The following is a 14,499-nucleotide window of genomic DNA, read 5'->3' on the forward strand; positions in this document are numbered from 1 at the left end:
TCTTCATAAAACACCAGGCGCTCCTGGTCCACAGCTGCTGTTTAATGAACACAGCACATGTGAAAGTGCACCGTCTGCCTCTTTCTCTTCATCAGAACACCATGTTTTTTTTATGTGTGTGTGGGTAGAAAGGTTCACCATTAAAGGAGTGAAAAAAGGTTCATAGTAGTTGCTGATGGGAATTACTCAAAGGAAAGAACAAAAAGGTCATGTTTTAAAGCATTAAAGATGTGTCCTAGTAGGAAGTAATAGGCATAACTGATTCATTTATTTAAAAAACAAATGACTATTTAATCTTAGTTGTTTATAAAATATTTTTTTGTAAGAAATGTATATATTATCTGATGATCTCATACACATAATACTTTTATTCAATGTAATGACTAGAATTATTTATTGGATTTTTTATTAAATCGAACAAGATAAAATAAATATGCTGTAGGGTTTGTGATTTGGAAGCTAATGCTAAGATAAAAACATAAATGAGGCCCAAAGCACATTTGTTTTTACACGTTTTTAAATGATTTTCTCTCCTGTTCAAGGTTCATCTACTTGTTTAATAAAATATTTGTTAAAGATCTTACAGAAAGGCTTGAGCTAGAAACTCTAAAACAATGTCTACATGATGACATGTACCTGATCAGTGATTGATCATTGGTCTGCAGCTATTTATCATTTAGTTTTTCTATTTATATATGTTTAAATACTGTGCAACTACTACAGGGCTCTAATATGAACTAAAATCCTTTGATTGTTGTATGATTCTAACTTCTTTACCTTAATATACTGCAATTTCAGCTTCTCCTCTTCAATTTCCTGCCTTTTCCTGGCGATATCTTCCCGGATTTTTCTTTTGTCCTGTGAAGAAGAGACAGTTTTACAACATGGAAACTATCCCACCTGTCGCCTTCTTGCGCTGACACTTCAACCTTGACCCGACAGCTGGACCCACACGGACGTAAATAAACCCGTCGCTGCCTGCATGACCTCATCCTCTCGCCAGCCTTTGTGTTTCTCAAGTCAGCGAAGTTAATTGTTAAGTATATTTAGCAAGCGAGGGAGAGAAAGGGGATCCCGGCACTGACTCGCGTTGGTATTTACAGTCTGGGCTGGAGTTGACTGGACTGTAAATACCACTGACACAGAACAAACCATCTAATCCATCAAAGGGTGCTTTGATATCATTGATAAATGTCACGTTACACTAGGATGCTCTTTCTCTAGTCCCACAACAATGACTTCCTAGATACTTCACACTGCCATGGTTGTTACTTTGTTATTTTTTTCCATCTCATATTTCCTCGAAGTTCCATTGGAATGTTGCTGAAATTATAGCTTTATTAAAAGATGTATATGACATACTGTATATGTTGCTGAGCTACAGACAACAAAATCACTTTTTTTTCGACAAATGTCAAATATCAGAATAGTTCTCATAATTATACAGCATGATTTTATTTTAAAATCACAGTTTTGATTTTAAGATATCATATGTTTTATCGTTTAGTTCTGTTCAGTTTTAAATCAATATTTATGACAAGACCTCACTATCTCAGTCTGGAATTAAATTTGAAAGGGCTTTGAGCAAATTATTATGTTTGCAAATTATTACAAACTAGCAAATATAAAGTTTTATCAGTTTTCTTTGCACATGAACGTTACTTCGTACGTCAGCTTCAGAAAACGTATAAATAATAAGTTTCACTTATCCAGCCACACGGCAGAGCTTTAAGGCTTTATAAAGGTATATATTTGGAAGAAGGATTCTCTGAAAACAGTATATCTATTATGAGCCTTTAAAATCAAATCTAAATTATGCTTAAATGAACAATACAGTAGGTGGATATTTCTTGACATAAGGTGTGTAACCCTGAAACCAATTCTTCAAGCTCAAAATCTACGCTCCCTCAAAGAGCATTGGTCGTTCCAATACTCAAAAGTTAAGGAATTAGGATCAAGTTTAAGGGCCGTAGCTTCCTCAGTTTTAAAACTCCTCAGGATTTCCCTTTAGGTGGTATCCCAGAATGCCTTGCTTTGTTAGTAGAAAGAAATGAGGAAAAACCACGTTACCTCTTTGTAGTTTGACAGTTATTTACATTTTACGATAATAAGGCGGGAGCGGACGATCCAGTGCTGAGGCTCAAAATGTATTTTTTCACGGTGGTGAAGTTGTTTCTTCAAGATACAGCAAAAACTTCCAGGATTCAGATCACTTCCGATAAGTAGTCCCCTGTACCTCGTCCGTATAGCAACATTTTCCTGTATTGTCATCAAAATCTGTTCATGGATTTTAGAGTAAAATGAATGGATCAGACGTTCAGGTTTGTTTTTGTTGATGGACTTGGAAAACATATTCAACTATTTAATTTCAAGGGAATGTTTGCTCATGATTAGCAAAAGTATGGTCTCAGCAGCTCCACCTCCAGCCTCGCGCTGCTGCAACAAAGCTGTAATCAACTGCTCCAGCAACACAAAGGCGTCTGAGATCGTTCAAAACAATGTTGTGCGGAAATGAGAATTTGCAATCGCTCAGTCAGATGCTGGAATGTCTGAATGGTCGACTCCATCTTCACAAGGTTGTTCTCTGTGTCTCCGTGGAGATGGTTATTTCACCACAGCCGGGTTTTGTTTAAGATGCTGACGCAGTGCGTCTTTATATTTGTCAGTGTTTATCTGTCTGAACGACTCCAGGTTATGCTTTTAGCTCATTCAGGTTTTCAGGAAATGTTAATAAAGGGAGAATAACAAATGTTTACGTGTTGATCCATGAAGGGTTTTTTTTTTTTTAGAGATCACCAACTTCTTTAAGAGGAATAGACTGAATCATACCATACCATTTTTAATTTTCCAAGTTAAAACAATGTTTACATTTATTTTGGCGTTGAAATTATATTTTATTTTTTACCATAGTTACTTTATGGTTTACACAATAAAGTATGTTTCAAATACAATATTATGTGTTTAAATTTACAATTAACATGCAAATATTCACAGTGTATATTAATTTTCTTTGGCTGTAATGAAACTTATGCTGGATGTTGGGAGTCATGATGTTTCCACCGCTAAAGGAACAATGAATCCAAGCGATGACTGAGGACAAGAGGATACAGTCGACTCCAGCAGCTTAGGACATATTTTGTTTTCAAAACAAATGAAAGCAGTTACAAGTGTCATGTCGTCTGTAAATTCTTCAACACCAGAGTGAAATACTCGGACAGTACTACAAATTTATACTTGTTCCTACGGTAGTATCACAATGCATCACAATATATTGTATGGTTGCCCCTGTATTATGGTATGTATCGCCAGATTCTTACCTATACACACCGCTGTGTTCATGTGACTTCATCTAAATGATTTTACATTGTGTTGCTAGTTGAATGCTAGAGATTTGAAAAGTTGATGAATAAAAGGTTAAGCTAACATCACTGGAGATGACAACGCAGAAGAAACATCTCATAAAAAAAGCAGCAGTTATTTTTTTTAAAAGTTCGCTGTTTCCTGGAAAAGTGTCCTGCAGCATGAGCCAGTCACATCTGTACGCCCACACTTTTTTATTTTTACTCGCAGCTATATTCACAGTGTGTGCACACAGCACGTCAGCACTACACACCACCACGGAAGAGGCATCAATAATGGAAAATATAATCGTACCGTTATGGCCTGGAGACGCTCCTTCAGCAGGTCGGCTTCCTCCATGACGGACTGCTGAGCAGAGGGAGAAACAATGAGTGTTCAGATTTGTTGTTCACATGACGGAGATACTTTATTTCTCTTGATACAAAGAAGAGTCTGGACTCAGCTGTGCAGGGAATCGATTCAAAGTGTGTTACCTTCGTAGTTACATACTTTTTATGGGTGCATACAAAATAGAAACTGATACATGAACATCCCAGATGGATAGTGATGCATGTTTTGATGATTTATTTCACTATTTCAAAAGCTTGATTAGAAAAAGAAAGACATTTAACACAAATCATAATGAAGTATTTTTTTATATTTTAATTAAAAAAAAACAGTTCAGGTAAAGAATAGGTCAGGAAACCATACAATACAACTCGATTTCACTTCATTGCGTAAACATACTTTAAACTGTGCACCCAATCAAATATAACCCTTGTGTTATCTCTGGGTCAAGATGACCCGAAGGCCCGTGTTTGGGGTATCCCTTGTGTTGCTTCTGGGTTAAGGTGAACGACCTCCCTGGCTCCCAGAAATACACATGCAGTGGGGGAGGTTGTCGAACCAGAGACAACACAAGGGATAAAACAAATACTTTTGTTTTTGGGCCTTTGGGTCACCTTGACCCCCGAGATAACACAAGGGTTAAAAAGAAAAAAAAAAAAGGTTAAATATAGGCCACAACTCTCCATGACAGGTAACAATAAATGCAGAACAAATTTTTAAAATGTTCAGTAGGAAGAATGTATTTTCAGAGCAGGGTCTGTAATATGGCAGTAAAACAGCTACATAATAATAATTATTAATAATAATAATAATAATAATAATAATAATACAGCGAAGCACTAAGTCATTGATGCCACATTTATGTGCAACATCTTTACTTTCCTTCTTCTGTTATATTATTTCACAATGCACACAACGTGACTGAAATCCAAAAGCAGCAGCACTTGAAGACTCGTAAAACACCGGCCCCGGAGAGGAATTCCAGGATCGAGTGGCGTCCTATCGTCAAATTGTCTTTAGCGGAAGGAATTCCCACAAATCTCAGCGCTGTCATCTGTCAAACCATCATCAGTGAGTCGACATCTTTGGCCCTCGTGCCTCTGTCGTCCGACTCCTTGTGTTTTACCAAGTGTTGTGTCATTCTTATTTATAGCCTTTCTAGCCCCGGCACCCTTGGACTCTCGATCGAGCCGATGATGTCATTTTAGTCGTCAGGGTCTCGGGCCCGGAGCATGCAGGTGGTCAAGTGTTCCGTTTGGGATTCAGCCCGAACTCTTCCAAACAACAATGTTTCTTGTGCTCTCTGCAAGACTCCCGTAGGCCCACGAAAATCTATAGATCCATCGATAAGATGTAGTGGAGCAAAGTTCATTAGATGCCTTTGTTGATGACTGTAGTTGCACAGTTGCCTGCAGCAGCTGCAGAACAAAGAGCAATGATAACCTGATATTCTCTCAACACTGTTTCTTCTGTTGTCGCATTTACAGTTTCCCTGTTGTCTTCAATATGTCTTCAAATCAAACATCTACTGTGTAATATTACTTTTGTTAACTTGTGGGATCAACTGAGATGAATTCATAACAATTTAAATGAGTGTTTTAACGAAATTGTGCTAATCTTTTGTGTGTAAAATACAATATTGATCAAAAAAGAACAATTAGATATATTTAATACAAATCATTATGAATACATATTTAAACCTTAATAAGTCACTTGACAGCGCCAATAACAACTACTTGTTATCCTTCAGCTTGCGACAGCAAACATGATGTTGTCCACATTTGAATCATTAATTCACAACAGATGAGATTCTCAATCTCCCACATGATGCTCTGTGAAGTATTTCTGGCAGTAATATGGTGAACGTGGGAGGAGGAGACAAAAGTGCTCCGTGTTTATTCATCAACTGAATAATACAAAACAACCATTGACTTTAACTATGACCAGTGAACAACAGAGCTCAGATGCACGGCAGAAAAACACCATCAGTCGACTCCACAGAGGAAAAAATGTTCAATTTTATGCAGAACGTGAACACTCAACAACCACCATTTAGAATTGAAAATACTATATTTGCTTTACTTTTTTACCACTCAAACATACGCATTTTTAAAATAAACTTATTGTATAACTTACAGTAGACGAAATTTGACCAATGTATTTTACAAATAGGGGTTTATTTATTATAGGTTTTGTTTCAAAATGAAGATAATAGAGATTTGTATAGTCTCAGCTGCATGCTAACCTCATTGTAAATGAAACAGAGTTGTTGTGAGTTATACTTATGAAACAATTTAATACAAATACAGTCGTCCAATAAGTCTAGAAAATTAAACTGTCCTGCTAACCTGTTGCTGCCAGAGTGGGTGAAACCCAAGAGTTGTGTGAAGAGCCTTGCTAAAGGGCAGAAGGAAGCAGAAGAAGGTCACGCCTCTGAGTCCACCTGTTGACACCCTGTTGGTCTGATCCATCGAACTGAAAATAGCTCGTCTGCTGCACATGCGAGAAAGTCTACGTGTGCGTTAGAAGCAGGTGACGCCTCAGTGCTGATGCTTGGACCAGAGCAGACACCTGTCAATCACACCAGATCACCCATGTTGACCAGGAACCCGGGTGTACAGTGAGGTTATGAGACACTGTCTTATGTTTGAAGGTTCAGTGTGGTTTAAGACAAATGATGTTGACTTGTAACTGCAAGGTAAAATTGTAGAAAAATAAGATTCTTAATTACACAAGTGGTACTTTTATTTTTATATTTTAAATAGCGAAAAATAAATGGCTTTTGACTCTGATTTTTGGATTTTATTATTTTCGAAATAAAACTCTGAATTTTAAAGATTAATCTTTATTGTGTATTTACATAATAATGAACATTGTTTACTTTAGAAATATTTACTTTAAAACTACTTTAAATTTTAAAGCAAACATTAACAATCAAATAAAACACATATAATTTGGAAGAGAAGCAAAATCATCAGTTAAATCATATAAACTATAAAACATTAAGACCTTGTCATAGAAGCAACTCAAATATGATATTTGACTCTGGAAACATTAACAACGGTTTGTTAAAATGATATAAATAAACTAATGTATTAAAAGTCTTAAAGTCGACATACTGTCAGACAGCAGGGGTCATGCGAGGTCAACTCATTCAAAATCGTGTGGATTACATTTGATTCCTTTTTAATAATGCGTATTTATTCCATGTGTAGGTGAAGCTGCAGAGAGAGCGTTGACAGAAGTGCTGATTAAGCATTTATAGCACCATGTGCTTCACGTAGTCTCTCGGGAGAACATCTCTTGGCGAGTGTGTTCTCATGTGAAAAGAGATTCTTGGACGGACGTCTGTCTGGGTTAGATTAAATCCTAATCTCAATCCATGTGAGTACAAATGTGTTCGGTGAAATCAGAGGAACTTTTCATTAAGTAACGCTGGTTCATGTCTACATCTGACTCCACTGTCCTCTCAAGACTCTCCAGCCTTAAAGCCCCGCGGTTGACCTTGCCATTCGCTCTGACGTGACCTTAGTGACCCCAGCTTCCTGTCTGCCTGTCCAGCCTGCTAAACCCTGCCTCGCCTCCTTAATCTGATCTCTGATGGATTACCAGCACAGGAGCCGACAGGAGAGATCTCTGGAGGAGCATTTAGTTGTTGACGGCTTTCACTCTTCGAACTCACTTGTACTTTTTAGGCCTCTTAAGAGACAAGTTCACAGAAACTCCCTTCTTAGCAAATTCCTTAAACAAGCCTGGGGACAAAACACTTGTTTAAATAATGAATGTTGAATCAAATAAAATGAAACTTCCTTTACATTAACGTCCTTAATATGTTCAGCTACTGACCAACACTGAAAAATAAACTAAATGACTATTTCATTCTGTTTCTTTCAAATGTAATTATGGGTATTAACGCACTATTTAACATTTAACTAGCTGAAGCTTCCAACTGCTCTTTTAAAGCAATAATGATTTAAGCCTGACATAACATAATAGGTTCACATTATGTTTACAATGTACATTATATTTAAGATAAGACTGATAATGATATTGATAATATTGATACCTAATTTCCCGAAGGAGATTAATAAAGTATATATATTTATGAATTCTATTGAAGTTTTAGCTTCACATTAAAGCCCATTCTAACCTTTTTCAAAGGACATATGTGGCCCACAGGACTGAAGTTGAATACATGTTATTCTGCCGTGTCTCGGATTTAAGAATACTTTTGCTAGATGATACTAAAGGAGAGTGCAACACACAATCACTGATACTTCCAGGTTTAGAGCAGTGATTTATTGATGTAATAACTGTTGGTTCCCTGTTGGTGTGTTTCAGTTCATCAGAATTAAAAAGAAATAACCGTAAAAAAATGATTAAAGTGACTTGAGACTCAAGAAAAGGTCCAACGATTATGACAAAGCTGCACTTATTGTGTCCTGACTTCATCCTCAACATCACACCTTTCAAGTTTGATTTAAACACAACGTCAAGAACAAGAGTTCATGTTGGACAAATGACTTACAATTCGTTTTCTGGCCTTCAGATTCCATTAGGCAGCTGGAGCAGTTTGGGAAGGATGAGTCACAAACCTCAAGTTATCTTTCAAGTGGGTATTAAATATGGACCCTGTATGAAAGATTGTCCTGTCAATCTATCAAGTATAGTAATTACTTTTTCTTACAAAAATTAATTCTATGTTTTGTTTTCTCAGTTTTTTTTGTTGTATAAAAACAAAAACTATTTAGAGGAGGTCGTTCAACTTGACCCAAAGCAACACAAGGGATACAATTTTTTTTTTATATCATTTACTTTGAAAAGGTGAAAATGAATTTTGTGAAAAACAAAAATATATTTTTTCTTTCACTTTTTTAGTTAGTATATTTAGGAGGAATTTCCCCTGTTACATATAGGATTTTGATTATTATAATTTCTTTTACACATTACTTACATTACATATGTGTTTTTGTTAAATAAAATACATAATTCCAACACATGTATTTCCCTATAAATCTTCACTATTTAACATTACATAAAAATAAGAAAAAATCTTGAATCATATTCAAGAAAGTATACATAATCAAATAGATGGTTAAAATATTCATTGGTTTTCTGACAGGAGAATGTTTAGCTAACACCACTTAGCTTAGTATGATTGTAAATGTGCTTCATAATTCATGAGACGCACGATAAAAATGTAAACCATTTTTAACAAGTTCTAGAGATAACATTATTTGACCCTCAAGATAAGATCTCCTACTGCTGCGTCAAAATTTCTGGAAGGACTTTTTACTGGCAAGACTTTAAGAACAAACATCAATATGTGATGTTGTGGGTGTTGAAGAGTTCACTCCTACTATGTTAGAAAACCATCCCAGACCAGAAGAATTCTGCAGTTTTAAATTATATCCAGGTCTCTGTGGACTTAAGCATGACAAGGATACATATACAGTAAAATCATCATTATAGTGAGAAGTACAAACAAGAAGAAACCTCCTGTTCAAGAGGAGAGTGTTTAGAAAATATCATTTTTTATTTATTATTATCACTAAACCATGTATTATATCAGTCCAGGGGTGTGTCCAAAATCGCACACTTTGCACTTACACTTTATACCACCCTCAACGGCGGCCATCTTAGTGACGTAGATGATGCTACTTCTGGAGCTACGTCGCTAAACGGCGTAAATTGTCTTGAGAAAACACTAATTTTACCACAATACAACACAACAGAAATAACAAAATGAAACCTGCGCTGTCAGGTGTTGGGAAGAGGGTTTCAACGGCTGGTTGGAATCAGCGTTAAAAAGTAGTAGAAGAAGAAACTGTCAAGTCATTTCTGGTAAGTATGTAGCTGCAGTGTTTGATTTGAGACAGTACTACCCTGTCCAAATTTGGGCACTGGCCAAGTTCACTTTTTTGATAGATTTGATTCAGGCTGAGAAGTTCATACAGACCATGTCACATATTCAGTTGTTAGTATTACATTTTAAAATTATCCAGAAAAGTACATAGCAAGTGCAGACCGAGCGTAGCTGCTCAACCACATTAAAGTTCACATTTTTTGGCATTTGGAATATTATTCCTAGCAGTGCTAGTTAGCATTAGCTAATTAAACAAAGATAGCTAGCTAGCAACACCGTTAGAGAACTCAGTAGCACAACAAACAAAGTAAGAACAAAGAAGAGTTGTTAGAGCTTGTGCTGCAGCCTCGCCACCAAATCTTCATTTGTGACCAAATATTTAGGAGATTCCTAGATCCAGATGGTAGAGTGGAACACCACCAGCATTTGTATTTTATTTATAATCCTTCTTTAACTCGCAACCTTTCCAGTTGGTTGATATTTAGCTGTTCATTTTTTCTTGTGTCTGGTTCTACTATGGTTTCTGCCTCATACAGTAACTTCCCTGCTGCTGATGCCTTAGATTTTTAATCCATTGACAGATGAAGAGGCTAAAAATACATGATTTCAATTTTGAAAGATGAATAATAGAGAAACAAAAATCCATTTAGGAACTCTATTACAAATGTGTCACTGCTTGTGTTCATGTGTTGTCATTTCTGCACTCTGAACATTTGGAACATTAATAAATTATTATTTATCTCACTAATAAAGTTTTTTTTAAGCTATTTTCTGAAGAGAAAACTAGAGCAAGAAGACAGAGAGTGAGCTCTCAACAGCTGGTGGACCATCACACTCCCCAGTGTGGCTCTAAATATGTGGCGCAAACATGAAAACGAATTGATGAATGTGGGTCAGCAGATGCAGTCTTTACCAAGACTCCAGAAGTGAGATGTGAGGAAGGTGTGAACGTGACTTCAGTGCTCAGAAATGTCACATGTGAGGAGTTGGATCTGTGAGTAGGAGTGGAAGGCCAAGAGGAATCTCAGTGTGTGTGTGTAGGTGTGTAGGTGTGTGTGTGTGTGTGTGTGATAGACGCAGCTATGAGCAGCCCGATCCAGAATTTAGCTTCTCAATCCCACTGCCATATCAGATGGACATGGCAGGTCTAAGCTTCTTCCCTAATGTTGTATCAGTGAGTAAAAGTGTCCGACCCCCTGCTGGGACGCCACAAACTGCCCACAGCTTAAAGGAATTAAGAGATTAGGGAATCAAAGACCCTCCAGGATCATTTTTAGCTGCAACAACAAGTTACCTGCTGGAGGTCTGGCACATATTAAAGACTTTTCTGTTCATCTGCGCCGTGACAGCCCACCGGGATTCCCCCCCGACCCCAGAGACACGGCGGCAATAACAGAGCAGGTACTCACCGAGTGTGTGTGTGTGTGTGTCCGTGTGTGAGGGACGGCACAGCGGATGCAGGAATCTCACTTTCCCAGCGAATGTAGCATCACTGAGGTTTTGACAGGAAAGTGTGTAGGCAGGGAGGCTGTGAGCAACTGGGAAGACTTCCCCTCCCCTCCCCTTCCCTCACTCTCTCTCCGGCACTCTCTACCAATCCCGACAAGTGTGTCACTGATCCCGTCCATGTGCCTTAAATACCGCCGCCAAACAATTGCCCCACAACTGTGCACTTCAACCCTTTATTTATAGCTTGAGGATAAATGGAGGGGAAAACATAAGATTAAAATGACAGTTTTTCTATATAAAACATAATGAATTATTTAAAATTATTAAAGCAACAACACATTTTGATATTGTTATTTTCATGTGTCTTTTTCTTGCTTGTGCAACGAAGAACAATCTACAGAATCCAATGCTAAGAGGACTCAAAATAATCAATACAAAACTTTCAAAAGGTGTATGTATTTATAATGGCGATAAAAATCTGATGAGCGCATGCAGCTCGAGCGATGAGTTCACTGAGAAGGGGGGCGGAGAAAAGCTTCGGTAGTGTTTGATGAATTAGTGATAAAAAATAATGCTTGTGTTAGACATTGTGAATATCTAAAGGTTTGTTATTGATAGGTAGATGATAGATACCTGCAGATGTTAAATGATCGGAGCCTCCTCAGAAAGTACAGTCTACTCTGAAATGTGATAAATATATAAAATAATACAAATAAATCATCATAGTTTGATGGTAATTCAAGAATTATTTTTTTTTTAAATTAAAAGTTGTCATTTCCTTACAAAATGTTTGTTTTTTTAACCATTAACTCAATATCGAAAACTTCTGAACATGATGGAAGTCATACAACACCCTGTGTGTATTGTAGTTCTAAAAGGTAAGTCCAGAGCGGCCTGAGATTACAGCTGTGCAAGGTTTAAGGATAAGTGGAAGAAAAGGAATGGACCGTCGCACAGAGACACTCTTCAAGGTAGTTCCATACCAAAGGCGCTTTGAAGGTAAACGCTTGATCTCCCCTTCAACGGAGATTCAACCTTGAAACGATTTAAAACAACCGAAGAAAAGGAACGAACTGTGGAGTGGAAGAGATTTGTTGGATTGATTTTCTTCAGAAAGTTTGTAGATCTACTATCTTTATTTTTGTTTATTTAATGTGTATCATTTTCTATGCTTATTTTGAGGCAAAGAAAGAAGGTTTTCACTTTAAATTGAAATTTCCTTTTGCTAAAATGTGAAAAGAAAAAACAGATTTTGACCAAAAATTACCTGAAATATAAGTATATATTTATCGTAATGACAATCACAACTGCTTCTTCTTCTTTCTTTTTCTTTTTGTCATAAAATGTTTTGTTTTACATTGCAGGTTAAACATGAGAGCCAGATTTCTTCTTTTAGCCTTCCCATTTTTCTACTTGTATGTAAAAAAATCCTGATGAAATATGGTGCATAAATTCCAGAAATTTGAAGGAAAATCTCAACTTTCCTTTTCTGTTGCGGCGAGGTGAACTGTCGTTCACCACCTCATTATCAATTGTTCTTTCTTCTTTCAGTTCAGATTACCGTCCGCCCTTCCTGTAATTGTGTGATGATTTTGGAAGTTGGCGATCTTCCATCATCTGCTTCAGTGTCGGCTAAAATAAACGGGAACTATTCCTCACCCACAGCGATGACACGTAACAGCCGGCTGCCCAGTGAGTCTATTAATTACCAGATAACAATATAAGATCATGTCTTTCAACTGGACCTTGCAAAAGAATGTCAAAGACAATTTTCAGACACAATTTCTCTACGATACTCAAATTCATTAATTTCCTATGTCCATTCTTCCCTAATGGGATCATGGGGGTCTGGAGCCTATCCCAGTTTTTTCAGGTGAGAGGCGGGGGACACCCTGGACAGGATGCCAGTCTGTTGCGGGGCACACAAAGACACTCAACCATTCATTCCTATGGAAATTTTACTGAAGTTCCAAATCAACCTTTGTATGTTCCTGGACTGTGGGAGGAAACCGGAGTACCCGGAGTAAACCCACGTAACACGGGGAGAACATACAAACTCCACACTGGAAGATCACAAATTGACTCCCTCCTTACCTGGAAGTAACCTGGCAACCTTCTTGCTGGAATTTGGGAGGAAAATGCTAAAGCGTTTGTTGAAATAGACACTGATGTTTTGTGTTTAGAATGACGGCCATCATGTGTTCGGCTGAAATTCATATACTGTATCGGGAGTTAAATCAGAGTCACCCTGTGAGTCTCCAATTACATTTTTAGGATCACTAATATAGCCTTGAATAGATAAAAATATGTTTTTTTATAATAAAGACAAGAAAATAAGTTTAAAGAAATCGGTACTTCTTAACAAAAAAAAAAAGCTTTCAGTATTCATTACCTTAAAATAAAATCCCTTCGACACATTCTTCAGATTGACTGTTGCCACTCATAATCTTTATTATGGTCTGGAAAGTAACATCACATAAAATGACTTGGATGGTCCAATTCAGGCCCACGTACCTCACTTCGACACATGTCTTGTAGACTATCTTGATTGTTCAGCCATTTTAAGTGTCTCAAAATAACGCACTTCTCTAAGTGCACTGCTTTACAGTACACTGTAAGACAGAGCACTTACTTGCACAGTGCGCAAATTTGGACAGGATAGTACTGTCTCAAATCAAACATTGCCGCTACACACTTACCGCAAATGACTCGACAGCTACAACTACACCAATTGAAAGTTATTAAGTTGTATTTCATTGCGATATTATTGTTTTTGTGTTGTTTTGTGGTCAAATTTGTGTTTTCTCAAACATTTACGCCGGTATCTGCTCTGAAGACGCGGCATCAGTGACGTAGCTTCCGTTAGCGTCATCTACGTCACTAAGATGGCAGCCATTAAGGGTGGAAAGTGTCCATCGATCACACTCAATTTTTCCGGCCAATTTAGTGCTCGTTGCGCACAACATTTATCACACTGCACCGTGTGAACGCACTCAAAATATTAAGTTTAAGTGCAGAGGTGCCCCCTTGAGAGACTGACTATGATAAGTATGGTTTTTCACCAGGATTTTTCGGCTTAAATATTCCTAATTATTGATGGGAATGTTATCAAACCTCTCGTCATGTCAGTGTGTTTAAAAAAAGGCAGGATTAGATGTTCCTTAAAAAGTCGTTAGCAAGCACAATTTTTTAGTAGTACTCAGTACTACTTGTTCCACATATGTTTTAACATTGGCTGAAAAGAGGGATTTTAAACAAAGTAATAAATATGTTTCTGTTCAAAAGAATCTTCTATTTTACGAAGCATAATAGATCCAAAAATGTTGTTTTTGCCTGCAATGAAAAACAAGCTACTATTTTCTCCCCAGCTCAAGGTGTTGTTGGGTAATAATAGGCTAAAAATACAATGGTTAGCTGGTCGATGACGAGAAAATGCAGCATCACTGACACACGAGTGTCTCCACTGGTCTCACAGTCAGATGTCCAATTACCTCATC

The 14,499-nt window shown here is 37.2% G+C and overlaps 1 protein-coding gene across 3 annotated transcripts in view; it reads right to left on the reverse strand.

Annotated features, from left to right (window-relative positions):
• Nucleotides 1-11,095, reverse strand: part of LOC148082057 (palmdelphin-like) — a 30,022-nt gene extending 18,927 nt beyond the window's left edge. Inside the window, exons 1-3 of one of the 3 annotated variants that reach the window (XM_087789154.1) lie at nucleotides 10,963-11,076; nucleotides 3,655-3,705; nucleotides 778-858 (exon numbers count right to left, since the gene is read on the reverse strand). In XM_087789154.1, the coding sequence (XP_087645280.1) occupies nucleotides 778-858; nucleotides 3,655-3,699 (126 nt within the window). In that variant the 5' untranslated portion in view covers nucleotides 3,700-3,705; nucleotides 10,963-11,076. Of the gene's footprint in view, nucleotides 1-777; nucleotides 859-3,654; nucleotides 3,709-10,962 lie in introns of all 3 variants that reach the window. The other 2 variants (XM_087789153.1, XM_087789155.1) reach the window with 2 other exon arrangements.
• Between the last annotated feature and the right edge of the window lie 3,404 nt (nucleotides 11,096-14,499).

This window comes from Callionymus lyra, chromosome 4 (genome assembly GCF_982586985.1).
Source record: "Callionymus lyra chromosome 4, fCalLyr1.hap1.1, whole genome shotgun sequence".
In the NCBI taxonomy this organism is placed as follows: domain Eukaryota; kingdom Metazoa; phylum Chordata; class Actinopteri; order Syngnathiformes; family Callionymidae; genus Callionymus; species Callionymus lyra.